At 36.0% G+C, this 27,592-nt stretch overlaps 3 protein-coding genes across 8 annotated transcripts; 2 read left to right on the top strand and 1 right to left on the bottom strand.

Moving 5' to 3' along the window:
* Nucleotides 1–31: 31 nt before the first annotated feature.
* Nucleotides 32–11,072, top strand: LOC109857603. Of its 3 annotated transcripts, none has more exons than XM_020434082.1 (13): nucleotides 32–2,638; nucleotides 4,086–4,436; nucleotides 5,188–5,422; nucleotides 5,539–5,769; nucleotides 5,842–5,936; nucleotides 6,078–6,147; nucleotides 6,217–6,384; nucleotides 6,498–6,895; nucleotides 7,033–7,194; nucleotides 7,347–7,666; nucleotides 7,828–8,387; nucleotides 8,533–8,759; nucleotides 9,633–11,072. In XM_020434082.1, the coding sequence occupies exons 2-13, from the start codon at nucleotides 4,429–4,431 to the stop codon at nucleotides 9,805–9,807; spliced, it is 2,649 nt and encodes an 882-aa protein (XP_020289671.1). In that variant the 5' UTR covers nucleotides 32–2,638; nucleotides 4,086–4,428; the 3' UTR covers nucleotides 9,808–11,072. The 3 variants fall into 3 exon arrangements, with proteins under 3 accessions (XP_020289671.1, XP_020289672.1, XP_020289673.1); XM_020434083.1 differs by lacking the exon at nucleotides 32–2,638 and adding an exon at nucleotides 3,348–3,638; XM_020434084.1 differs by lacking the exons at nucleotides 32–2,638; nucleotides 4,086–4,436 and adding an exon at nucleotides 4,814–4,971.
* Nucleotides 11,073–12,116: 1,044 nt separating this feature from the next.
* Nucleotides 12,117–15,869, top strand: LOC109857600 (4-hydroxyphenylpyruvate dioxygenase). Its single transcript, XM_020434076.1, has 12 exons — nucleotides 12,117–12,232; nucleotides 12,397–12,423; nucleotides 12,520–12,582; nucleotides 12,706–12,810; nucleotides 12,882–13,007; nucleotides 13,082–13,171; nucleotides 13,671–13,771; nucleotides 13,846–13,923; nucleotides 14,370–14,604; nucleotides 14,784–14,906; nucleotides 15,016–15,132; nucleotides 15,329–15,869. The coding sequence occupies exons 1-12, from the start codon at nucleotides 12,230–12,232 to the stop codon at nucleotides 15,401–15,403; spliced, it is 1,143 nt and encodes a 380-aa protein (XP_020289665.1). The 5' UTR covers nucleotides 12,117–12,229; the 3' UTR covers nucleotides 15,404–15,869.
* Nucleotides 15,870–16,354: 485 nt separating this feature from the next.
* On the bottom strand, nucleotides 16,355–21,043 carry LOC109857602 (probable nuclear transport factor 2). 4 transcript variants are annotated; one of them, XM_020434078.1, is made up of 7 exons: nucleotides 20,955–21,043; nucleotides 18,824–19,000; nucleotides 18,306–18,736; nucleotides 18,124–18,195; nucleotides 17,765–17,863; nucleotides 17,199–17,319; nucleotides 16,529–16,613 (listed from the first exon to the last, which is right to left on the bottom strand). In XM_020434078.1, the coding sequence occupies exons 3-6, from the start codon at nucleotides 18,411–18,413 to the stop codon at nucleotides 17,206–17,208; spliced, it is 393 nt and encodes a 130-aa protein (XP_020289667.1). In that variant the 5' UTR covers nucleotides 18,414–18,736; nucleotides 18,824–19,000; nucleotides 20,955–21,043; the 3' UTR covers nucleotides 16,529–16,613; nucleotides 17,199–17,205. The 4 variants fall into 4 exon arrangements, with proteins under 4 accessions (XP_020289669.1, XP_020289668.1, XP_020289667.1 ...); XM_020434080.1 differs by lacking the exon at nucleotides 20,955–21,043 and having other exon boundaries at nucleotides 16,355–16,613; nucleotides 17,212–17,319; XM_020434079.1 differs by lacking the exons at nucleotides 17,199–17,319; nucleotides 20,955–21,043 and having other exon boundaries at nucleotides 16,355–16,613.
* Nucleotides 21,044–27,592: the final 6,549 nt, after the last annotated feature.

The following is a 27,592-nucleotide window of genomic DNA, read 5'->3' as shown; positions in this document are numbered from 1 at the left end:
ATGAATCTTTGAATTGTACGTTTTTCCGATTTGACTCTCAGGCAACGATTCGACTATACTGTACGCCTTCACAATGGAGAGTGACCGGTTGCCTCGATCTAGGCGGATGTTCGATTTTCTAACGAACATTCTCGAAACCATTTTTAGGAGCACCGTAGTCCACGTGCTTCCGCTAATAGTACAGACAACATCCACCAGGGCGCATGCACGGCCGGTACATCCAGAAGCTGGCGCGCTCTCGCGGGTGCCGTCTTACAAGACAAGTACAAGCTGAACAGCAAGGGACTAAAGATCGAGCGTTGCGGTACACTCCTGGTAGTAGTTCTAGATTGTATGTGAACACCGGAGATATAACCCTCCAGGTTTCTAGACGAGACAACAGAAAATACGAAGTTGACAATAGACTCGGGAAAACCCAGTCTGCGTAGTATAGGGAGTAACACTTCAGGGACCACGTTATCAAATGCCCCCTCGATATCTAAGAAAGCTGCGCCTGTTAACTGACGATTATTATTAGCAAGTTTCACGTGAGATATGAAAATAGCTAGGTTATCTATGCAAGACAGGCCACGTCAAAACCCGAACTGATAGGGAGCAATTAAGTTGTTGTGCTCAGACCACCACTCCATGCGTCTTTGAACTATCTTTTCCAATAACTTAAGTAAGTTGTTGGCAAGAGAAATAGGGCGGTACGCTCCTTTCATTCCCGGTTTGGGAATAAACACTACAAAGTAGTTTTGCCACTGAGCAGGATATACCCTGGACTCCAACATAATGTTAAACAGCTTGCAGAAGCAGGAGTGTAACACAAGTGGAAAATGAGAAATGACTTTATTGGAAGATCTGGGCCAGGAGCCGATTTCATTTTAACTGAGTTGGCTACAGAAAGATATTCTTCTAAGCTGACACGTGCAGAGAGCACAGAACTATCCACTGAGCCTGCCACGGCTGAGACGCACTCCAAGAGATTGGTGTGATTAGGTACAGGAATCTGATGAGTAGGAGCGATTTTATCAAATACCGTACAGAAGCTGTTCATATCTATATTATTCCTATTGTTATCAGAACGCGAGTAGTTCCTAGCATGGGAAAAGGCCTTAATAGTGCTCCAGACTGAGCCAATATCCGAGCGTGCATGCAAGAAGCCACAGAAAGACCGAAAGGCCTTCCTTTTCTTTGTACGTAGGAATCGTGACACTTCTTTGGAGATTTTGATGTACGACGACAGATTGGCAAGACAGGAGTGGTTTCTGAAGATGGTAAACGCTTTTCTCTTTTTTTGGATCTCACAAGAGCATGTGTCATCCCACCAAGGTGTAGGCGGCTTTCGGGAGGGGCGAGAACAACTAATGACCTTAGCGCCTGACGCAACAAGACTGTCTAAGATCAACCGAGTAAGATGATTATACGTGGTATCTACACCATTATCCGCTACAATTTTGTCCAGATTTGAAGAGTATTCTTGAGAAAACTGAACACAAGACTGTTGGGAGGCGTTCCAGTCGACTGCTTTTAAAGATATGTAGAGATGGCAAGAAATAGAGCCTGTATACCTGTTGTACACACAGATATAAACCGGATAGTGGTCGCTACCGTGACTACACTCATCTCCACTAGCAGTTTAAGACCAGTTCAGGAGAGGCCAAAGTGATATCTAGCGTCGATTCGTTGGAAAGGTCAGATGAAGACCACGTTCTGTTGCCGTTATTCAAAACCGACCAGACAGAATTAGTGATGGCTAGTTCCAACTTTCGTCCTTCAACGTCTGTGCGGATCCAAGGGCCACCCCAACAAGGGCTTTTTTCATTAAAATCTTCACAAATCAGAGCCGGTTCAAACTTAGAGCTCAGCTAAAGAAAAGAAGACCAGAAGTTAGCGTCAGTGGTCTAGTTTCCACCGAAACCTTCAATTCGGTTTCACTCCGGTACGGATTAAATTTAGTGTTCCGTTTCCATTGGAAGTAGAATAGAAGTGAGAAAAATTGATATTTCAGTAGAGCCAACTCAAAACTCGCTTGTGTAAATATAAACAGACATGACCTGAAAAGAATATAATCCGAGAAACTTCTAACCTAACCTAACCTTAATCAATAGTCCCAATGCTAATTTGCAGTCCAGCATTAATATCACAGCACACTTTCTCACTATAAAAATTATATAATTCGCTAGAAATAAAAATGTTGGCAGAAAAGAGAGTATTTTCCCATTAGAGCATGAATATTTCCAGTGTAAGTTGTTTGGCTTTTTCTTCTAAAACTTTTTTTTCTGTAATCCGAGTAATCTCCACTAGTGCCTCTGCTGCCATTATCTCTACATGATTTTTTTCTTCTAATTTTAGCATGGTGAAGAGCGGTGTTTGGACTAAAGAATCTCCTAAAATTGTCGTTGAAATTTGACAAGGATTTAGACCCGGTTTCACAATTCGCGATTAACTCGAATTAACCGAAGTTCGACTTGCTGAGCTCGGTTTAACGCGTTCAATCTTCTTTGTCAAATCTTCGCTAACCAATCACAGTTCATGTTTAGGAAGAAAAGATGCGTTACGCCGAGTTCAGCAAGTTGGGCTTCCGTTAATTCGAGTTAACCGTCAATTGTGAAACCGGGCCTTAGTGCAGCAACCTTAGCACATAAAGGTTTTGGTGAGAACAAACTGGACATCCTTATGCCTTTATCATAGCCTAATAACTGACGATGCGAAGGCTTTTTCCATTCTTGAAAATGACTTGTTTTTGATGTGGCACTCTCAGGAGAATTAACAAAATGAACTAAAGCATATATGTGTTTACACTTCCCAGATTGGCCGGCTATACAAAAACATACAGCATTCGTAATATTTCTGTTACAATCCAGCTACAAAATTGAAGTTATTCAATTATTTATTCGATCATAATTTTAAGTGTATATAATTTCATAAATCATGAATAATTTTTTAATACATACCGTTACTTTCACATCATAAAGCTTTGATATATCAGTCTGAGCTATCACTTTACTTGAAATACTTGTGTATGAACTGTATCTTCTGTCTCTACGACATTTAAAACATGTCCCGATTCAAATAATTTTTTACCTTTAATGTCATTTTGACCTCGTATACGATCGTTATTTATCGGACGAAAACCGTATTTTATAATTTTTATCATTTTTGTGAATAATGCTTATTATTTGCTATATAATTGTCACCACAATAATGTAACAATTAGACACAAGAGAGCGCGCGCATCAGAAGTAGTAGTGCCCTCTATAGTTCACGCACAGTCCCTATATTATTTATTGTTTTTTATTAAGTACATAATTATTGGATTATACTGAATACCCATTTACAATTGAAAAAAAATTTAACTATTTTAAGCTCAACAATAGATTTATATATTTTCATATATTACATGTAAATAAATTTATAGAAAGATTGGTAAATTTCCAACGTACATTTGCACATTGTTAACAACAATAATATGTATGTATATTACAAATGTATATTACAAATGTATACGACAAAAAAGTAAGGCAAATAAAATCTGTCTGGTAGATTTATGAAAAAAAAATATCAGAGTAACATCCATACAAGAGATATTTTTGTAGTAAAAATATCTGCAGAAAAATTAGAAACTGCATTGATAAACTTGATTGAAACAACATGTAAATATATAAATTTATGATTATATATCCGTATAATTAATTTGTACGTAGTTTTTCTAAATAAAAATACCCAGCAAACAATTTCTGACTGCGCAGACCTGGCACCAGAAACTGTGTGCAAAAACGCTACAATACGGAAACATACTTTGTGTGCTGCCAAAGCTGTTGACACACAGACACAAAAAACGCAACATGGTCACCAAAACTCACCAAAACCATATCCTACTGAGGACACAGATGGATATGGATTTGATGTGGCGGTTGGCGACAAAATCGCGACATCTGACAACCAAATTGTTTGCTGGATATAAACTATGTTTACAAAGTATGCGTGATGTATATACATGCGAGTACACGATAGAATAAAATTTTCTATATAAAAAAAAAAAGAAATGTAGTTACAAAATGTCAAATCTCCAGAAAAGCTCGTTTATCTTTCACGTGCAGAGTGCACTAATCAAACACTAATCGCTGAGGATCAATATCACTGGTATGGCGGTGATGGCGGTGATAGAGAAGCAGCTTTACACGGCGTGATCGTTTACGACAGGAGGAAAAAAATGGCATGCAGTATTTCTCGCCGGTCGTTGACGCGACGAAGGTGTGCCTGCGTAAGGCGTTTTCACCAGGTGACAGCTCAGTGTCAGGAATTACGTTAGTCAAAAAAGAGGGGAGATTCCTTGTTGACGGGAGGAGTATACGGCGCATTTTGTGAGACAGAGAAGAGCTGGACTTATTGAAACCGATTGATACTCGCACACGCTACACCACGACAACATAAACAATCACCATGGCGAAGTACGATCCGCGTTATATAATAATATATAGTTATCTAATTAAAGCGTACACACACGCCGACGATAGAAGGCATACTCGGCAATAGACTTTTATTTACTTTCCTGATTTTATAATTGCAACTGTATTGTACAATGATTTTCCGCGAGTTTCTAATTTCTTCACAAAAAAAAGTATAAACACAAAAGCACTCTCCAAAGATAATAATTATCTTGATGTAAAACGTGTGTTTATCCAGCGTATATAAGCTATTGAAACACGCACTGTGAGCAGACTGACTACAAAACAATCAAGTTTTATGATATCACTTGTAAACTTAATCTTATCTATTTCAATATATTTTATCGTTTGTACTTTCTGGTTCTTTTAATCAACCGTCATTCACTTTAAGAAATGATCTTACTTTAGTTATGTGCTAAAAGTGATAAATTTTTTGCAGAAGAATCTTCTGCTACTTTTATTCAATTTCTTTACAATGAAACACTTGAAAATATTCTTGCAATTATTGCTTAAATATTTAAGTAGATTAATTTCCTGGGTAAGAGCTCTACAAAAGCTAATATCAAAAACTAGAAAGTGATTCTTTTTTTTAACAATATTATTTATAATATTTATATTTCCTATATTTTTGTTTTGTTAAATTTTATTGTAATAAAATAGAATTTTTACTGTATATTTCAGTCTTATATCTGACAAAGATTCTCTATTAAAGTTTTTTTTGTTGCACAAACTGGAATTAAGTTTTTGTTTTCAGAGAGATGATGATAGTGTTTGTTTATGACACTGCAAAATGTTGTAAAGAGGAGGATGACCCTGCTGAAGCAGTTATGTACTTTCATCCAGCCTGGGTATCTCTCACACAGAGACTGGCTCTAGCGGGGCAGCTGATGGGTGTGCACCATTTTCTGACAACGTCATTTTCAGCACCTCACTGCATCACATTACAAGGTGGAAAATTTGTGTTAAAGAGATTTGGGCAGTATGTGTTGGTGAGTTGCTGTTTGTTTTTTTTTCCATATATGTGTTTCTTATTTATTTAATATCTTTAATAATTGATAAACATTATCTAGTAACACCATTAATATTTAATTGATATTGTTGATAGGCAGTGGGAACTGACAGAAACATACAAGACTGGATACTCGAAAGACGCGCTGATATTCTGGAATCGTTGTTAAAATTCTTTCACTGTGATTTCGCCAACATATTGGAATCTCTCAGTAATGATCGCAACAGGTTCACTGAGAAACTGTATCAGATGTTTGAGACTTATCTACCAATTCTTCAACATAGTGCCAATCTATTTTCTAATATTCCTGTTATTAAACTTCCAAAGGTCAGTGACAGATAACATACATGAGTAAAGAATCAAGATAGAAAAAATAAATAAAATATTACTTTTTTCTAGAGTGCTAGTAACATATTCCTAGAAGCAATGCAAGTGTTACAGCAATGTCAAGAAATAAATGGCATATTAGGTGGCGCATTGTTTTATAATAACAAGTGCGTGAAACAAATATTTTATATAGAATAGTTTTATTTTATGTCTTATTCTCAAATGCACCAATACTTGCAACTATTACCATTATTTTGTTATTATTACTTTGTGGATTATCTTGTCTTTATTAATATTTCTTTTCTCAGGATAGTTTCAACTCAGCTAGGTGCAGACTTGACAAAACAAATCGTCATAACCGACCCTTATAGGATAAAGGTATATTGTGCTTTCAATAAAATTTGATGTGTTTGCAGGAAAAAAATCAATAATTTATTATGTTCAAAGGCTCCCGCGGACAAGATACCAACGGAATTTCATCTACCCATTGGTGTACAATTACTACAAGTGTACGTGGAACGGAAACAATTCGCAAAGCTGTTGCAAGAAGCAAATAATGAGCGGTATTACAATTCGTGCTTAGATGTTGTGACTAAAAAGATATTACAGCGAAAGGTACGTGCGTGATGAGGCGGTAAATTTTAGTTTCGATTATATATATCTTTTTGATCGAAATGTGATGCCAGTTTTTCTGCATATTGACGAGCTTTAATTTGACAAACTTTTAGAATGTATCCAAGAGCAGCATTAAGGAACCTCCTCCCACATTAGGTATGAAACGCGACACTTCGCGGATCTTTACTGTTCCCGAGGAAGGCGAATTGGATTCCTCGAATTACCCGTTGGTGCAGCAATATGTGCCATCAGTGCCGCTTGTTCCCAACCACGAGTCGCCAATACGACGCAAGCAGGAAATCAAATTGGAACGTTCAAAAGCTACTACTATCACTACCAATCCACTTACGCCTAGTGTGTGTGCAACACCGTTGAAAGACGTAGACCGAGTGCTGCATGAAAACGCTATGCTCATTTGTTCGTCCGAGAGCGGCGGCGAAAATGACGAACACCGAAGCTCATTGAAAGACAACAACGACGATATTCCCGACGTTGTTAAAGAGGCACTCAGGTGTGTTTATTTCTAATCATTAAAAGTATTTGTATTTTCTTAAATAAAAATTATATACTTTGTGAACATAAGTTCAGTTTGTTACAATTCTCTGAACTCAAAGTAATTTGAATGTTGGCTTTTATTGTCTACAACAGATGTAAACGTTTAAACAAGTTGAGAAATGCTACCTCGAAGGAAAAGTTGATAAAGAAGCGAGAATCCGATAGGAAGAGTGTAAGCCTGCCAGATCTGACATCGTTGATTAAACCACGTTTGAACGATGCTCCTAGGATTTATCGACTAGAACTAGATAAAATGTAAATATTGATAATTCTCAAACGTACAAGTACACGACAGTTGCGCGTTTATCAAATAGTACAGTCAAGTTGATTGATATCCTATTTTTATTACAATTTTCACATTATTTTTTATCGTTTTGTTCTGTTACTAACTTTTGTTATTATGACAGAGTATTTAGCGAAATTTCTCCGGATGACCGTGACGTTAATTCGCCCGAACGAAAACTTGCTTCTGGCAGAAATAAGCGACACTCACGCTCCATCACAGATCCCTGTTTTCCTGTTTTTCGCTACGATGGTCTACCAGTTTCTCAATCGTTATATGAACAGTATGTTGCCTCGCACTGCGAAGAGTTGCGTGATGATGGCCGCAACTATAAGCGTCACGATGATAGTAACAATCTTCAATTGAAAAACTTGTCGAGCAACCTGACAAGCTTAAAAATGTCTACGAACAACAACAGCAACGTCGTAACAAACACTTGTGAAGGTATGTCATTTAATTAGCGTCAAGAAATAAGTTCGAAGAATCTTACATAAACGATACACGAAGAATCTTTAGTAATCGCATAGAAAATAGTTTTTAATTTAATTTTAATTGCTGTAAAATACTTGTTGGAAACGTTTGCTTTACATGTGATGAACGTTTAGAGCGCGTCAAGCCCAGCTGTCCGTATGACAAAAACAAGCAGGAGACGTACAAGAGATCAATGAGTTTGCCGCTGAAGCCGCTCAATGTTGTCGCCGAAATACATAACGGAGATGATCGACGAAAATCGACGTCCGAGTGCGGTGGTGGTAGCTCGTGCGAGTTTCCTCAGAGACGGAAGCTGGACGGTCTGCAGCTGACGCCACTGATGTCAAAACTGAGCCTGCTGGCTGACGAACGTACCAGCGGCTTCTGTAGTCGCGAAACTACACCGAGTGAGTTTCGTGATTTTTCCGGATTTTCCGGCGGTGCAGCAGCTACCACGGCCGCCGCCACAACGATATCGACAACAAATCAATTCATTAGGCAGAAACTAGAGTCAGTTGAAAAGGAAGAGAGTGACGGTGAGGACGAGCTTGACGAAGACTGGATTAACAACAAAAACGAATCTGCTGCCTGCTTGGAAAAAGCAGAGCTTTTTCTCTGCGGTTATCAGAATATGGTGCTGGTGCTGTTGATGGAAAACGGTACTGCGAACAATCCGGAGTTGATACACTCTTTGGTGAGTATAAATATTATTTTTTAGTGAGTATGATTATCAATTCTTAATAAGTTGGATAAAACAGTAGTGAAAATAATACATGAATGTTCTTTTATACACACAGACATAACTTTTATAATCATAAGTACTTTCTTTTGATGTACAGTGGCATACTTGCGTAAGTACGTTAGGTAAACTCGAGTCGCGGCTGCAGCAATGTCTGGAACCATTACCGTCTACGGAAAACAAAGAGTTATACAGTATTCTAAACGTAGACTCGCAGTGGGATACGGTGCAACGTTCCGGACTCTGGGGTGTTACCGAGTTAGACATTGTGTCCTGTCTTCACGACAGATTTAAGCAAACGAGCAGTTTAACGGACATCATTGTTAGGTAATTATAATGACTCTAAAAAATCAAGACAAGTTGAATTTTATTTTTTCATTCAAATCTTGCGCTTGAATTATCTTCTTTTTTCTTTGTCAATTACATATTAGATGTATGCAAAAGGTTTAGTCTATTTTTCAGCTCCCCAATAAAATTACTATTTTAAATTAATATTTACCCGTCGTTTTGTATTTTTGTAAAGTGGCAAAAAGTTATAGGTTATAGGTTATTATTTATAGTTATATAAATGAGGAAAAATATATTCCAGATTGATTTGTATTTTATAACTAAGAGGATACTGGAAGGTTTCTGTTGTACCGATCGAGCGAGTAATTCGTATCTTAGATTGCATTTCGTATTTATTGTTCGGATAGAAAAACGGCTCTATAGAAAAAAAGAAAATAATGAAATTAATCTCGGGTTCTTTTCAATATATCGAATATTTAACAAAAATTTTTAAAGTTACAATCATCTCTACTTTTATTTATACTGACATTTAAAGTTTAAGAGTTATGCATGAAAACCAAAAAGTATCCGAGATAGACATAATATTCAAGAATGTAATGAGACTGGTAGACTACGATTTGGAAGCCTACAATAAACAAACAATCTATAATACGTTTAAATCTAACATAACCTCTTTTTACACATATATATCCTTATTTCTCTAACGACGCTTTATAGTTGATGTCACTTGTATCGGTAACAGTAGTCACGATATATAGGACAGTTCAGGACTCTCTTAACAAGTAAACAAAAAAAGACTAAAATTTTTGCATACACCTGATATATTCTTTTATAACAAAATTCTTCCTTCTTTGATCTTTGATATTTGGAATGTATTAAGAAATGATATTTCGTTTTCTTTGTTTTATACAGAACGGAAGACACGGTAGTTTACGGCAATCAATGCGGAGGAGTAGAAGTGTTCTATCAGCAAGCGGTGGCGCCGAGTTCTTTCGCGGCTCTTCCTACGCCGGCGGATTTGATGGGGATCGTGGCTCTCAAGGCAAAGCGTCGATTGGAAAGAGATCACGGAATCGTGCTGTTGTAAATCCAAGATTGCGCGTTATTTTTTTTTTCAGAAAAAAAAAGAAACGAAAACTAGCGCATATGTCCCCCAATTTCGCTTATTTATTCTCGGGAGAAAACAGATAAGTTCGACACTTCCTGGTGTCTCTTGTACTATATATCACAAAGAAAAAAACGGAACGTTTTATTATATCTTTGACCGAAATAATTAATAATTTTAACAGCGGAAAAAAAAAGGTATGGAACATTTTTCTAAATGTATTTTTGTAATCTGTAATTTTCCAAACGTATTGAACATAATTTTCGGGTAAATTGGCAACGAGCAAAACAACTTTTATATGTCGCTCTGCAATGTACTTATATAGTGTATACAATCCAAATACCAATTAAGCAATTTATCAAAGCAGCAGATTCTTCATCGACTTGTGTTTTATCGTTCACATCATTTCGGAGATAAATATTATACGGTGAACAATTATTTGTAGGACATGTACGTTACGGTATTGTGTATGAGATGTCTAGTGAAATCGAGTCATAGACACGCAACAGTTTTTCCTTTTGAAACTTGGAAGCAATCCCAGCAGAATTCTCAACATTCTCGATTTGTGGACATCTTGTATATATAGCCGACATACTGTACATATATGTACACATGTAACACGTTATTAGTAATTTATTTGCATTTTAATCAAGCGCTAACGCGCCTTAGTAAGGCGCGCTCAGTTTTATTAGAGAGAAAATAGTTGAGAATAATGTCCGCATAAAAAAAAAGAAATCAGTATTCCACGAACGCGCTTCGTCCAGTATTTCTAGTCGTCCGAATTGCTTTTTGTAGGCAAGATTAAAATTGAAGTATAATAATAATAATATTATTATTATAGGACGCGCCAGAGAGTTTGTCCGACGTTGTCAATTTTAATGTAAAAATGTTTTATGCGGCTGTTTTTTATGTAGCAATTTTTTGTAATATCAAGAATACTCAGTGTTAAATTTGTTCTCGTCTCGCGATATTTAAATAAAACTGTCAACAAAAAAATAACTGCGAGAGACGAGTTTTTAACATTGGCGATATGCAAACGTGTTAGTCCCCACATGTTTATGTTGCGATTAATACTTCAATGTTATATTTAACATATTATTATATCGACGAGATTTCACGCCAAGCAATAATGAGAACTGTGTTACATCACCGTGCATTCTTCGCGTGATTGTTTCTTTTTTATACAGAGAATCTTCCTTCTCTTGCGTTTATAAAGCATAATAAATTTCGTCGGTAAAGCATCTTAATTGAGCATTTTATCGTTTTCTTAAAGTCCTTCTTGAACTTAATTATTATGTTTACCATGTTAATTAATTATATTCATTACAGCACATATATGATATGTGACGTAAACAGCAAATTTTTTATGCTCCGACTTATATTACATACGTATAATAAATGCATAAATGCATTAGAAGGTGTGTACACAGAAAACCTACATTTTAATATCAGACAGCGCGCATAAATATGTTTACGACAAAAAGAAATGTTTTTTATGAGCAATACGAATCGAACGTGTTGAAAGAAACAATATTAACTACAGAGTCTATATTTTATTGAATTTTTTGAAATTGATATAATATCGTGAAATCGCGCGAACAAGGAATTTTTTTTTTATATATATTTTTAACAAGAACATTTTATTTTATATTTTATATTTTTTGCTGTAGAAAACAATATTTACACAAGTTTTGTTTTTAATGTACAATAAGTACAATAATAATTTTTCTCGTTTCATAACTGATTGATTTTTTATAATATCTGTTTTTTTAAATCACAAACTACTTAGCGTAAATAAATAAATGAATAATTTGTGATCTTTAATACTAAATAATTTGATACAAATGATTTGATCTTTCTGCGATTGATATTATATTTCTTAATCTTTCTTGATCTAAAATTTTAAAAAATTATGAATTGCAATATTATAAAATAATATATTTTAATACTGTACTACTTAAAAGTAAAAAGATGTTTTAATGAGACATTTTATATATGAGATTGAGAATGAAAATTGAAATCTTCTTTACATATTGAAAGACGCAATATTACGGTATTTCGAGAATTCAGTTTACGTGTGATATGGGATATATTGGTAAAATATGCTTGAATATTTCATTAAGAAGGCGAGCCCATCTCGCTCGACGAATGTTATTCGAGTGTGTGTCGAGTGTTTTTACATGTTTAATTAAAAAACCTGTTGTCGTTGTCGATCTGATTTATAGATCAATCGCGTAGAACGTGACGTAAACAAGCCTCCACTATGAACCAATAGCGTGACGGAGCGGACTACCTTTGGTCCGCCTATCTGATATTTAAAGCGGAACTTCGATCTACGGCCCGCGATAATCAAATCATCATCACTGGAGATTCTTTTTACCACTTTTCTCAATTTCAAGGAAACATGGTAAGATTGAAAAACAACCGTAATCTAGAAAAAGAAGTTATTTTTACAATTATAACTCTTAAATATTTTAGTTATTCATAATATTTAATTAAGAATTCATATTTATTCGCTTTTTATCTGCATACGTTCAAAAACATAAATTTTTCGCGTTGTTTTGTTTTCAGACCACCTACACCGACAAAGGACTTAAGGCAAGTATCACACTCAGGACAATGTGAGAAACAAGGTGTTTGCTCACCTTGAATTGTGTTTTATTAAAACGTCTAATATGTTACTTATATTTTCAGCCCGTTGGTGGAAAATTCCTCAATTTCGATCACATAAAATTCTGGGTTGGAAATGCAAAGCAAGTATGTGTAAATTTTTTATGCAAAACAAATATAGAAGAATATAACTTTTTACAAGAATTATATTATAAAATTATATTGTTTATGTTGTAGAAATTAAAAAAAAAAAAAAAAATTTTGTTGCAGGCTGCCAGTTTTTATCGTTGCAGAATGGGATTCGAGCCTTTGGGATATCGTGGTCTGGAAACTAACTCTAGACAAACGGCTGCGCACGCCGTTAAACAGAATAAAGTAACTTTCAAATTTACTCGTTTACACATAAGCAAATAAGCGCGTAGTGTAATCACATATGAATCGCGCAGATTATATTTGTGTTCGAATCTCCGTACGAGCCTGACAACGAAGAAATGTCGAAGCATCTTTCTCGACACGGGGATGGCGTGCGAGATGTGGCATTTAGCGTTGAAGACATTGATACTATTGTAAAGGTAAAGAAGAAACAGAAAGGATAAAACTCGTATTCTTTTCTTTCATTTAACATTTCGAACAATTGTGTGTACAGATTGCCAAGAAGAAAGGTGCCAAAATAATGCGTGACACATGGGAGGAAAGCGACGAGCATGGCACCGTAAGGATGGCTACCATAAAAACTGTAACTATAACAAAGTGTGATATCCGACGTCAATAATTTATAAATTATATCCGGAAAAAAATAAATTAAATCTAAGTAGATCTAATTTAAATCTTAAACGAGATTTAAAAAATGGAAAAATAGATATAATTAGATCCAGATTAGATTTAAATGGATATAAAGTAGATCTAAAGATATAGGTAGATATAAGTAAGTCTATGTAAAAATTTACACTTTTATTTATTATTAGATCTACTCAGATTTACTTAGATCTAAGCAGATCTGTACAGATCTGGGTTGATCTAATATAGTATATCTGACTAGATATAAAGTTGATCTAATAATAAATATAAAAGAGTGTACATATTTACATAGATGTACTTATATCTATTTAGATGTAATTTGGATCTAATTAGATCCATTTTTTTATCTCGTTAGATTTAAATTAGATTCACATAAATTTAATTCAATTTTTCCCGTATATATTAGTTTAACGCATGTATTTTGTTGTATTCATTAGTACGGAGACACACTCCATACACTCGTTGACAGGACAAAGTACAAAGGTTTCTTTCTACCGGGTTTCGTAAATGCACCGGAAGACATTCTTCTCAAACAACTGTACGTACGCAAAGGCACAATCCTGAAGAATTTTCTTACTTTCTGTATATAAGAGTGTATCTTAATAATTGCAGACCCCAGACGCATTTAAATTTTATAGACCACGTCGTGGGTAATCAATCCGACAAACAGATGGAACCTGTTGCGAAATGGTATGTAAATTTACCTAAATAGTGAACGTAAAAATACACTTTGTTAACAAAAAAAAAAAAAAAAATGATGATCTTCAAGCATTTCTTCTCCTCTTGTAAGTTAAAATAAAGTTGACGATATTTAACATACAAAGATGTTTTTTCGGGTTTGAACCGCGTTAGTGTCATTTTAATACCGACGTTTCGTGAACATTACAGCTCACTTCATCAGGGTTTGAAGAGCAGCCTGATACTATTAAAATGACACTAACGCGGTTCAAACCCGAAAAAACATCTTTGTATGTTAACACTACACACCGCGAAAGCATCAAATATCAAATTGACGATATTTGTTGTCGAATTCTGCATAAAAATTACAGATCAAATCTTCAGAAATGAATTGTCTTCCACCTGAAGATAAAATCAAATATAAAGAGAGAGATAGAAAATTTATCTTTTTTTTTCAGGTACGAGGAATGTCTGCAGTTTCACAGATTCTGGTCGGTGGATGACACGCAACTGCACACGGAATATTCCGCGCTGAGATCCATCGTGATGACAAATTGGGAAGAGACAGTGAAGATGCCAATCAATGAGCCTGCGCCTGGAAAGAAACGCTCTCAAATCCAGGAATATGTCGAATATTACGGCGGCGCTGGAGTGCAGCACATTGCTCTTAACACCAATAACATTATCACCGCGGTGAGTAATTATTTTGGCAAAATTCGCAATCAAGTTCTTTGATCGTTAGAAATCCATATACACGTATATTGATTTCATTGTTTGTATAATCACTTCTTGAGTTGCTAATTTTTTGGACAAGTAATTCAGAAATAAAATATTGCTTATATGTCGAGAAGTTTATCGTTTTTATTTCGCAGATAACGAATTTGCGCGCCAGAGGAATGGAATTTCTCGATGTGCCCGACAGTTACTACCACATGCTCAGAAACCGCTTGAAAGCTAGTGGCACGAAAATTGTGGAAAACTTGGATATACTGCAGGTATGTACATCTCTTTATTAAATAGCAAATCAATTTCTATAATACAGTAAGTTGCATAAATTATTGCGTATAGATATTGCTACTTTGATTTTTCGATATTGTCTTGCAGAAACTGAAGATACTGATAGACTACGACGAGAACGGTTATCTTCTACAGATATTCACGAAAAATATGCAAGACCGACCGACATTGTTTATTGAAGTTATACAAAGACGCAATCATAACGTGAGTAGCAAGAAAAACTCGTTAAAATATTCAAATAACTAACATACCATCGATCAGCACCGTCTCTAATTCATGTAGCTTTAGAAACAACCTGTGTCTGTGTTAATATATTGAATTAAAAATCAATTAATGATTGATAACTGATATTACATTTTGATGTATTATTATTAATTAATATTAATTCTCTTTTTTGTAGGGTTTTGGGGCCGGCAATTTTCAAGCGTTATTTGAAGCCATCGAATTAGAACAAGCAAAACGTGGAAATTTGTAGAATATTAACATTACCACTTATTTGCAGAACGGATATGAATTTATTGACGCGCAAAAGTAATCTAGCGAGAGAGTAAAGATGATAAATATTTTTGTACTTGTTTTTAATTATTTTATAATTGTGCTACTTATCATTTCGTATATCACATAAAAGATGTATTATGCTAAGTTCGCCTTGAGATTCATTCAACGCAAACATTACCTTAGTGTTTTGTTAACTATACTATCGTTAATAATTATAATAAAAATATTATTTACATGTCATCATGTAACAAAAAACTATGTATGTTTTGTCGCGATCAACGAAAAATATCAAGGTTTACGTTTCTGCCTGTGGAATAGATAATTAACTTGTCTGATTAATTCCGTATTGTTGTATTTAATGGCCAACATTTTTTGTATTACAAAAATACACAGCATTAAATGTAAAATATGTTACAATACATTTCGAAGCGTAGTAATGCAAATATATTAACTGCTGTCAAAAATGAAACTCTCTTTCTTTCTCGAAATATCTGTGTGTACGTATGTGTGTGATGTGCTAGTATGAAGTATAACTAAGAAATGTAGGTTGTTTTCTCAGACAACGTGTATGTATATGTGTATGTAAATGTACGTGTATATATACACACACAACACATACATGTATATAGGAAAGTAACTCGGGTATTCCGATTCTGTTCTCAAATAGTTTTTTTAATCTCTTTTTAGTTTCTTTCAATCGTAACCGAGAAAAGCGAGAAGAGATGGATTTTATATAAAATTCGTGATGCTATCTAGAAAGAATAAGGGATAGGTATGCGATTGAGACGAGAATTATGAATATTATTATGAGATTAGATTTTATGATTTGTGAGATATTTATCGCTCGGTTATCTAATCTGGTGTCTGTGCTTAATCACACGTGACAAAACGTGTGATTAAACATAAAAACTCGAGAAAAATACAAAAATTAAATTACTGAACTGATTTTTTTTTTTTTAATAAAATGGTACCAATATCTCTTATAAGTTATACAAAGTATCACTTGTCCATTGTTGATTGGACTACAGAATTAAATTACTCGTCGCGCAAACCAACCCGGCGATCTTCCTTGTTCATGCGGTATCGTGAATGCCAAGGCGAAAGATGTCATGCTGACAGTAGAATGAATTTCCCACCTGTTTCAGCACAAAACACTGTGAGAAGGCATGTGGTGGATCTTCATCTGCCTGCAATCATAAGATTTACATAGTAAGCACATATATATATATGTGTATACGTATATGTATATATACACAATAAAGAATACAAAATTAATAAAATAATGTAAATATTAATGGCAATCACAGTTACTTATGCAATAATAGTGTTATCATACAATGATACAACAGTGTAAACATGTAGATATAACAATTTTAAATGTTAATTTTTTAAATAGTTCCAACTCCCAATTTGTTCAGCAATTTAATTACATAAACTATACTAAGCCATCTTTTGCCCTACTATTTGCAGTCTATAAAGTTTAGATTATTGGTCTCCGACACTTGCACAACAATGAAATATAGAGATAGCTCACTCTGATTAAGAAGTGTGTCTGAGACCTCTGAAGTTAGCATAAATCTCATGCATGTTTACATATTAAAAGAAACAAGAAAGTTATCTCATGTTATTTTCTCACGTTATTGTGTCATAAAAAAATTATTGTAACACTAACTTGCTGTGCACAACATAAAAAAGCAACTTGAAATGCTTGCGTTCTAAAACGTCAGGTTAAAGCTTGTCTTGAGGTATACAGAGGGATGTTTTTGTAATACCTGATGCCTAAACCGTGTCGTGTAATGCGAGTCTAAAGATGTCGTGTTGCACATAAAAGCTGGTACCAATTGGCTTCAGGACAAATGTCTGGATGTACGCGTGAGGCTGATCCTCATCAGTCTGCCCGATCATCAACAATAATCACTGAGTATTGTTTTTAATACTTTATAATATTAACAAAAATTCTTTGCATGTTATTAAAGTTGATAGTGTTTATTTATGCAATTTCTATCTGTACTGTGTTACATTTCTATTTCTTTTATGCCTTCTATTTATTTTCAATATATATCTGTAGATTAAGTCACAAATTACAATTCTTGGAATTGAGATCCTTTTTACTTCTCTAGGTATTATCCTCAATATTTCATAGTTTTGATTTTTTTGAACACAATACTTAGAGATCAATGTAAGAATATGAAAATTTGAGAGAAATACAAGAATTAAATCACTGAACTGATTGGTTTTTCTGTTAAGAAAATGGTACCAAGTCTCCCTTACAAAAATACCACTATTTAGAAACTACAAAATTAAAGTAAACTGTACTACACTTTTTGTATTTTCTTACCTGCAGCCTTCCTAATACATTAATGAGAACACCTCCATCAAACATGGGTTGTGAATCGATTGCAGTTATTATCCGATTTATTTTTTGAAAGGATAAACTCTGAAAAGTAGAGAGATTAATGGAATAACATCTGCCATCACTAACACATATTGTATATTTAAAGGCTAATTATATCAAATATGTGGTAATAAATGAAGAAAGAAATAATTCTCTGAGATTTAGTTGAGATAATATGAAATAAAAGTGATATTTGACAGAATGCGATGACAACTACCAGTGAGTTTCTACATAACACGCTATTAAACAGCAAATATAATGAAACGGTAAAATTGTAAATCATCCTTGGGGATTTTACTTACGGTTAACTTTTCCATGATTTTTATAGCACCCTGGATCTGCAAACCTTCGAACGTCATAAACGACGTTTCCGTCTAGAAGAGGTTATGTTAAACAGAAATGTGTGAGGAACACAAATATCTCACGATAAGACACTCGCGATAAATCAAACGGGAATTAGAAAAAGTTGTTATTATGTACTTACGTTGTACATGTTTATGAGATTCGGCCTCTGCACCGGGTCGTCGAAGAGCGCGTAATATTGTTGGACGAAGCCTTTGCCGATCGCCTCGTATGGTATGTTTATCGCCATGATATACTAAAAATTGATAAAGCGCCGATAAACGCGGCTTTTTCTTCTTCTACGACGTTTTTTCACAAACCCGACAACGTAACTCGGATCTTTGACCGAGAAACAGCGAAGCACGTCTCCCTCGTGTCGTGTCGAACGGAGAGTTACAGAATTGCAGGAACCTATACTCGCAAGGAGACAATCTCGCGATATATCGAGATCTTTAACCTCGTAGACAATTCTCGAACGCTCGGAAAATTGAGATGTAGGTTCAATGTTTTTTGTTCTGCCTCTTTTTTAAAACGTGAAAATTATTGAGTCACATGTGTGTGTGTGTGTAGAGACTACTAGAAGAGATTTGTTGTCAAAAAAATATATCTGTTGCGCGAAGGACGTGTAATTTAAAAATATTCGAACGTTCGCCATTTTACCTTGAATCAAACTTCGTTTCGTATTCGAAAATGATCGATGTGAGATTATCGATTGTTCTCGAGCGATTTTTCTCGAAGCTCTGGTCAAATCTTATCGATCAGGACGACGATCGATCGAAGCGAGAGTTTATCGCGAGTAGACAAATCGATCGTGCAAGTTCGTCAAATCGAGTTTCACTGGAAGACAAGAACACACATCAAATCTAGACGCGCAAATGTGTTCCTGATTGTTCGAAACTCGAACAAAATTTGCTCAATGTACAAGACAAGAGAAAATCTCTAACGTCAAAAAATAATTAGATGTATCTAAAATCTGAACAATTTTTTTTTTTTTTTGATTACTTGATAAATTAACTTTTTCTCCGCACGCATGCGTCACGCTTTATTTAAATTGGAACATACGATTTATATTGTTGTATAAATCGATTCTCCCCTGAATTGCGACTGAATCTATTTTTGTCCAAATGTAATTTACAATAATGTAAACATATCATTTCACAAATATCAACTTTAATCTCTTTTGACAAGACCAGGGTCGAATAACGTGGCATTGTCGCAAGGATTTATTATCGAGTATAATTTTCGTACCGCAATCGGAGCGCAATTGCACGAACAAATAAGATAATAGACCTTCCGCGCTCTATACACGCGCTCCTCTCGGATTTCATTTGCAGGCGTTTGACGATTGAAGATAATGCGACTTAATTTCTGCGATGAGCGAAGCGCGCAACGGTCGCGCGTGTAACAGTCGCATCCGCGAGAAGATTCGCATCGCGATCCGCGCGTATCATTCGTTGATGCGATTAACGCGTTTCGCGAGATATCCCCATGGAGTTGAGTTGTGCCTCTCACGACTGTTATATATAAAAAAAAACAAAAAAAAACAAAGTTAAAAAAGATCTCGAACACAGAAGACGAGAAAAAACAATTTTTTTCTCGTTCAAAAGCTAATAAATCTCACTTTTCTTATCTAGAGAATGTTCTCTTTCGCGTCATCGACTTTTTCGATTATGCAATCGCGACTTTTTATTTCGGATTGTTCCGCGGCGTTTCCAGACGAGCTAAAGCATGCACATCACGATATATGTACGTATATATCGCAGTACGGTTGTATGTACGCGCACACGATATTTAGCGTTGCATAACGCCTGTTGCATTGCAACACAATTGTCTCATCCACCATTAACGCGCCAAAGCCATTGTCGCATCGCGGCTTGTTTTCGCCTTGAGCATTCTTTGAGAGACTCTCTCTCTCTCTCTCTCTGATAAAGTTCCATCACGAGCGTCGTCGTGAACGACGACGATTAACGAAAAGAGCGACGACTTTCCGGATAAAGTGCACGCACGCCTGTCGCGCGTCTGAATTCATTAAATTAGCATTTAACGTCTAATTGCGAGCCAAGTCGAACTAACTGCGAAATACAAACGCGAATCTCTGAAATATAACAGTCCATATGTACAAAACCATATGAATTGTAAAAGAAGTAAAATGTATTAAAAAATTCGCGAATGCGTCTTGCAAGAGCACCGCGTCCTACTGAAGTAGTTAGCGGTTTCGAGACACAGTCGCACGCTTCTTGTTTGTGTACAAAACGATTTATGATGTCGACTTTTAGGTCAACAGGTAGAGACGACGGCGGAGGCTGGGTGTAAAGAAAGCAACGGATCGGTCGCGCGCGGCCGACATTGACCCAGTTAACAAATGATAAGAAATATAGAGGATATCCTCTTTTATTCTCTCTCTTTCTCGGCACGAGAACTCTCAAGGAGTGAAAACTATAAACGCAAAGGTCCTTGCTAGCATTTTATACTTTGCGTTTTTTGACACAAGACTTACGTTACAGATCAATTGTGTGTTACGAAGTCGCGTTTTTCTTCTTATTTTTGTTTTCAGATTAATCGATGAAGATTTTCGCTAAGGAAGAAACACGAGCAATCGCAAAGGATCGAAAGAGAAACCGCATTGAGAGAACTCTCTCTCGAATTAGTCGGTATTAAGTCGACTTAACGCTTAAGGCGTAACGAGTGTAGTCGTTTCTAATTATAGCTTTATAAGAGACCTCTTCGTCGCGTTACCATACGGAGCACGTTTGTGCTTGCGTAGTGCAAAGGGTTAAAACAACACGCAGACCTCATCGTCTCCGGCGTGGCGCTTCCCGTGGCCGATTGGCATTCAGCGAGGAACGGCCAGTCCACCGGCCATTAATTGCCTATTATATCGTAACGTGGGTGGACCCACGGAGTGCAGTATTCAGCGTTCCCTCCTCCGCGTCTATCCTTCCATCTGATGATCCTCATCGAATCCGTACGGCGGATGGGAACGACATTTACCGAGGTATCACGTCGCTGAAAAGTCGGTTTCTATAATCATTTGTTTATATATATATTCATATACAAATACATTCGGTTAATGTTTATTTTACGCGTTGTAAAATATCATCTCTGTGTACAATATATCACATGCAATAGGACGAGAGTTAAAACTAAATAAAAAAGTTAAAAAATTAAATAAAACGATATCCTTTAAATACGACAAATTAACATATTTGTTTGGAAAACTTGGCGTACGAGTTGACGTGTTTAAATATTAGCCAATGCTTGTCTTTTTTTTATAGATAAAGTGTAGCGATAACAGAATAACACACTAATAGCGGTAATATTCAAACCGTTTGTATATGTCGTTTTATATGCAAATTTAGTGTCACACGATTGCTGTGAGAAATAGAAATAGAATAAGTAAAAACAGAGACACTAATATGCATTTGTACATTAGTGTTTTTTGTGCTTTCCTCCTTTCGCGCTCTCAATTAATCGATTTTACATTTTTGAAGACCTGTTTTTGAAAACCCGTTTCCGACGTTTCGGCAAATTGAGACAAACTTTCAAAGATTCTTCTCGAGATTTATCTCGATTATATACACACAAGACCGGCTCGGTGCCATCGCTAGTCGCGTACCTATATAATAATATATACGAAGAAGGCATGAATTTATATATAATGGAATGGTGGAGCGGTCGGTTGTCGTCGTCGTTGTCCATCGCGTGTGTATATTGTGTTCCAGCGACCGCGCTCACGTGACACTCAGATAGATTTGCGTCAATGGTGACCTCCGCGCGTTCGCTCCGCGGCCACGCATACCATGCCGCCTGGTCTGAGTCGCTTGAGCTGTGCCCGAATGCCTGACTGCGCCATGCCTTGTCGCGTGCAATATACGCGTGTGGCACATCGGGAGAAAACGGTCCTTCTTTCTCTCTCTCGCGACTTTTGCAATTTTATTTCATTCACACTCGCGACAAATAAAACAAGACGCGATTTTTTCTCGCGCATTTTATTTGTTTTTTTTTTACGTAATTTATTGATAAAAAAAGCGCATAACATATATCAGCGCGTAATTTTGTTTTTTTTTTTTTAACATTTGTGGGTTCTGAACAAGTGTTTCTTTTTTATAATTTGTTCGTAAATTTCATCGATAAATTTTACATGTCGAATTTAAGTGAATTAAAGACAAATGTAAGCATTAAAATATAGATTATTAAAATATAAAGCGCTATTATGCGTTTAAGCGACTTACTTATATATTCTTTTATATATATATATATATATATATATATATACATTTCTCAACTTTTTATTTTCTATTTGTAACAATTCGTGTCTGCTTGTAGCAACTTTTTTCTCCGCTTCGTAGCTTTATATGCGGACGGATTTTTAAGTTTTCTGCGTCTCAGTACGGATAATCAAATAAACTGCAATTTATGCCACCACGTGTAACCCACGTGGCCGTTCAACGAACTCAAATGCATGGGTCGGAAAAATTTCCACATTCAATAACAGTCTATTTGACCGTTAAGTGGCGACTTGTTAGCGCTCTCGCAAAGTTTTTTTTACTTCTCGGTTTTTGACTTGAGCGCAGTTTCGAGCGCTGACCAGCGAGAATTTCGAGTCGAAGGTTGCAAGTTTAAGAAGATCTCTCGTGTTACCGTCCGCATGGATCATCAGTTTATCGCCGCCTCGGTCGGTTGTGAAAATGTGGAGAAAATGAGACAGATAGAGAGAGAGAGAGAGAGAAAAAGAAAAAAATCTATTGCCGACAAAAATAAGGAAAAATAGCAATCATCGACGTCAATGGATATAATTGCGAATCCATGTATGAGGAATGCTGTTTTCTTTTTTTTTCCATTTTATAGCCGTGCGATATCAATGTGTCGCGTGTAACAAAAGTCGATGTATCTGAAGGCGATATAGAATTGGAACCGATAGACGGATTATTGATTGTTTACTGCACGGTTCTATTAATAATATCGCAAAGAGTAACTGTGTATACGTGGCCGCAAAATAGATGTTCTGTATGTCGGTTTTATTTGTCGATCAAATGACTTTATTATCTCGAGAGAGAGAGAGAGAGAGAGAGAGAGAGAGAGAGAGAGAGAGAGAGAGAGAGAGAGAATTCACATGTGTTGTATACAATTGTGTGAGTCTAGTTGGCGAAAGTAGACGCAAACTCAAATCCGTGGATACTACATAGAGTCCGGCGATTTAGAAACGCACAGTCGAGCTGAGTTAGATCATTCGGGACACGAAAAATTTCGAAATCTTCTGTTTCGACTCACGAGACTTTATTTAAAACATCTCTATTTTAAACATGTTTGATGCAACGCGATCTGCACGCGTGTCGTTAAATTGCTAATCGCGCGCAAAGACGCGCGGATAAGAATAATGATGTAAAACGCGATCGACATACGTTATACTATGGACTATCTCTCTCTCTCTCTCTCTCTCTCTCTCTCTCTCTCAATCGATCGATCGATTGGAGGATCTGATATCTCGTTGCGAGATATGTCACTTCGTCTTTTTTACGCGCGGAAACGGAATATACACATGTGTCCCTTCACGGAAACATGCTATCGCTCCGTTATCGTTCCGCACCACTTTTCCGTCATGAACGGATAAGATAAGACGAAGGCAGAAAAAAAGATCGTGCGCATCACGACGCGCGATAAAAAAGCAGCCTCTATATATCGTGTCGAAACACGCCAGGAGATACTGCTACTGCGTGTTTTACGCTCGTGGCCGCCGCCCACGTAACTTCCGCCGGTAGATCACAAATTACGAATTTCCGCCCTTCGTTTCTCGATTGCGCCGTTATAACGAAGATGAAACAAATTTATTTGCAATGTACACAGCACATTACGCTTTGAACAAAACGAAGCACAATACACGCAAATACAAATGCGAGAGATTAAGGTAAAAGATCCAAATTACTGACAGTGTCCCCCTATGTCAATTAAAATTTAATTATTTAATATTATTAGTAATTATTTAATATATAGTATTCAGTTATTTAATATTATCAGTTATTTAATATTATTTAATTATTTAATATTATTGCCGATCGAAATTTAAACAATTTTTTAATTATGAAAATATGTTATGTTATTAAAACAAATTTCAATAAAATTTTCCACAAATATAATTGTTGTTATAGTGAATAAGTACAAATTTAAGCCAAAATGCTAACTTTGAAAGTATTCTAAAGTTTAAGAAACACGCTTTTTTTTATTACACTACTTATTTACTTCACTACTACAAAAGTACGTAAAAGACATTAGACGCAAAAAAAGAAACTTTACGCGGAAAAGAACCCAGTAATTGACAGTAATAAGATCATTTGGTTGTTAGTATTAAGAACGACACTAAAAAAAAAAAAAAAAATCAAAACATCAAAATACCTATCATCGACCATGAAGACAACAGGAAAAGAACTTGATAAGTCACATTTTCGTAATTTTAGAGAAGAGCAATTTTAAAGTTTGAAACGTACATGTACACGTTTTATAAGAATGCTTTTATCTCGGAATCTATCAAGAATTTTTCCCTCTTGTTTTGGATAATTAAAATACTCCATTTTAATTAATCAAATAACATTAAAAGCAGAAAATCGAAAAAAAATAAACTTACGAAGTTCTTCTTTCTTGTGGTCTTCATGTATTTAATCAAATGTAATTAGAGCGTCTGCTTAATATGCCAAGTAGTTGGGTCTTTTATCCTATGTAAAGTTGAAGCACGATCACGAGTGTTTAATCTAAAATCAATCGTATAACATCGTGATTAACTGCGGTTAATTATAACGCACTCGTCATCGAAGCGACTCACCCGTGACAATAAACAATCAGACGCAACAATACATCATTTCCGGTTGATTCATTTTTTTTTTTTTTTTTTTTTAATTAGAGTCTTTTTCAACTCGAAGATCTTTTTTGTGCTGGTGTTAAATCGTGTTCTCAACATTTTTGTATCATAAAAAACTAGGAACTAAAGAGACAACTTGATTATTCAAATATATACTTGCGATAAGTTTGAATTTGCATGGCAAAATTGTTTCTTTTGAAGTATGATGTAACGTCACCTTCATATTTCAATTTAATACAAACGGAATTAATAAATGACGATTTTGGAAAAAGTTCTTGAAACGGACAACTTGTAGGAATAAAACATATACGCGTAATATGTAAAAATATATATGTAAAAAAATATATAAAATATATATGTATAAAATATGTAAGTTAATTCTAAAGATTTTTTTAATTTTATGCACGCGTGGCAGATGTAATCACGGTGCGCGTGCAATTAGAAAAAAAGCGCGTCTTCTTCTTTAGTCTTGCGACGATAATAAAATGACGATTGGCGAGAAGCGAGGGAAAATCAGAGACGGCGTTTTCGACGGCGTAACAAGGTGCGGTGTCATCAGTCGGTCGGACATTGTTATTATCATTGTCGGTGCGCGTGGGCGTGCATCGTCCAAGGGCGATTCGAAAAGCGAAATCGCGCTTGATTAACGTTAAAAGGAAGCGATCTCGTTAAGGATGTTTTATCAAATTACCAAAATGTCGAATTAAAGAACTGCTCGATCGCTACGTGCGACATCCACGACGAACAAACTCTTTCTCGTTTTGCGTGTCTTACTTATAATTTTCTAATAAAATTCTTCGAAAATAAAGTCGAAATTTGTACAACGCGTCGATAACTTAGAAGCAAAAATAACTCGATATTTGGCGAATTTGTTGAGCGTAATTTTGGTTGCACAACCGCGATTGACAACATCGCGACGATTTATTTCGAGCACGACTTACGTGTGTCCGTAATAAATGAATTTCCTCGTGACGCCAATAACCTCGTAAATATCGATACGAACGTACACGCGTTTGGTGGGTGCCACCACGATATACATATACCTTGTGCGTGCGTAACGTCGCACTCTTTGCGTCTCGTAGTGGAGAGCTCTGTAACGAAACGTCGTGTGTGTAGACGCGTGGTCATGAATAAATTCGCGAATTTGGACGCAATATGTCATTTCGTCGCGTTTTCTTCGTGAGAGAAACGTAGATGTACATACAACACGAGTATACACGAGATCCTACATACGTCAGCAGACAGAGATCGACAGACGCACTTCGTTCTCTCGTGTACCGTATTTCGCGGTCGATCACCCCGAGCTGCTGCTGCTGCTGCTGCTATTGCTACTACCGCTGTGTTCGCTTGTGTGCCAACGATAAAGCCAGCCGTCGCATGTTTTCGTCGCAACTCTGTCAGGAATAAGAATCAACCCAGCCTCTCCATGGGAGGTATGACGGACGACACGACGCGCGTTCCTGAAATTCACTTGCAAATGAGCGATGAGCGATGAACGAATCGCGATAAAGCGTGACGTAAATCGCACGGATTGTTTGTTTTTTTTTCTTTTTTTTTTTTCATCTCCCAAAATTCATGAAGCGATCGCAAAAATAGTCTGACGTTCCAGCAGAGACGTCAACTTTCTCTCCGATAAAATGCGACTTACGTCAGTGAGCGAGCGAGTGCGTATCGACGAAAGCACCACTGAAATCGCGCGAGATAACGGCAGCATCGATCGTCCGTGCACGCTTATACTGTGAAAAAAAATCGAACTGTTCATCTTCAATTACCTACCTACAAACACTGACTGCGAAAATAATGACGTTATTGTTGAGGCAATAATATCGATAACAGGCGCGTTTTTAAGACTGGTAAAACTTCGGTGCAAGGACAAAGATGAGAGGGCCCTTTAATTAATAATAATAATAATAATAGTAATAATAATAATAATAATTATTATTATTATTGTTATTATTATTTATTAAAAGCAATTGGACAAAAGTTTTTAATGAATTTTTATTTGTATGCAAATTTAGAAACGAACACCTCTTCGAACTTTAACCGACATAAATTTGTTTGCAACATCTTCCAAATTTAAATTAATCAAAACATTTTTTTCAATTGATAATAAAGTTAGATCAGATGTTCTTTCCTGTGTCATGGTATTTCTTAAATAACTTTTAAGTCTCCTTAATACACTAAATGATCTTTCGGCACTCGCAACTCCGATAGGTAATGTTATGAATATTATAAATTTATAAATGTTTATCATGCACCGAGGGCCCGCAGATCCCGGGGCCCGTCGGTGCATCGCACCGGTTGCACCGACGTTAAATACGCCTCTGATCGATAATAATATTTGTATCTGTAATTTAACAAACGGCTTGAGCACATCATTCTCGACAAAGAAACGGATCTTGGGGAAAAAAAAAATGTAGAACGTCGACCTGAATGTCGTTCCGTTGCTCTTCTTCATCGCGATGCGAACCTTGCGCATCGAAAAAAAAAGCGACATTTCTTCGGAATCCCGATTCGCTTCATGGGCAAAAGCAACAACCGGACATGAATCAGCAACGAAGCCATCTTCGGCTCGTATT

Source organism: Pseudomyrmex gracilis, unplaced genomic scaffold (assembly GCF_002006095.1).
Source record: "Pseudomyrmex gracilis isolate BER0280 unplaced genomic scaffold, ASM200609v1 scaffold_166, whole genome shotgun sequence".
NCBI classification, from domain to species: domain Eukaryota; kingdom Metazoa; phylum Arthropoda; class Insecta; order Hymenoptera; family Formicidae; genus Pseudomyrmex; species Pseudomyrmex gracilis.
Note: the sequence above shows the minus strand (reverse complement) of the source record. Positions and strands in the feature narration are given on the sequence as shown.

What these genes read in the sequence shown, in the direction of transcription:
- LOC109857603 (XM_020434082.1), top strand. An exon ending in CCGACCCTTATAGGATAAAG is followed by an intron (nt 6,148 to 6,216) that starts GTATATTGTGCT and finishes TTATGTTCAAAG; the next exon opens with GCTCCCGCGGACAAGATACC. An exon ending in AAAAGATATTACAGCGAAAG is followed by an intron (nt 6,385 to 6,497) that starts GTACGTGCGTGA and finishes ACAAACTTTTAG; the next exon opens with AATGTATCCAAGAGCAGCAT.
- LOC109857600 (XM_020434076.1), top strand. An exon ending in ATGGAACCTGTTGCGAAATG is followed by an intron (nt 13,924 to 14,369) that starts GTATGTAAATTT and finishes TTTTTTTTTCAG; the next exon opens with GTACGAGGAATGTCTGCAGT. An exon ending in TACAAAGACGCAATCATAAC is followed by an intron (nt 15,133 to 15,328) that starts GTGAGTAGCAAG and finishes TCTTTTTTGTAG; the next exon opens with GGTTTTGGGGCCGGCAATTT.
- LOC109857602 (XM_020434080.1), bottom strand. Translation starts at nt 18,413, where the DNA reads ATGGCGATAAACATACCATACGAGGCGATCGGCAAAGGCTTCGTCCAA. An exon ending in ATCTCATAAACATGTACAAC is followed by an intron (nt 18,196 to 18,305) that starts GTAAGTACATAA and finishes AACCTCTTCTAG; the next exon opens with ACGGAAACGTCGTTTATGAC. An exon ending in AAATCATGGAAAAGTTAACC is followed by an intron (nt 17,864 to 18,123) that starts GTAAGTAAAATC and finishes TCTACTTTTCAG; the next exon opens with AGTTTATCCTTTCAAAAAAT.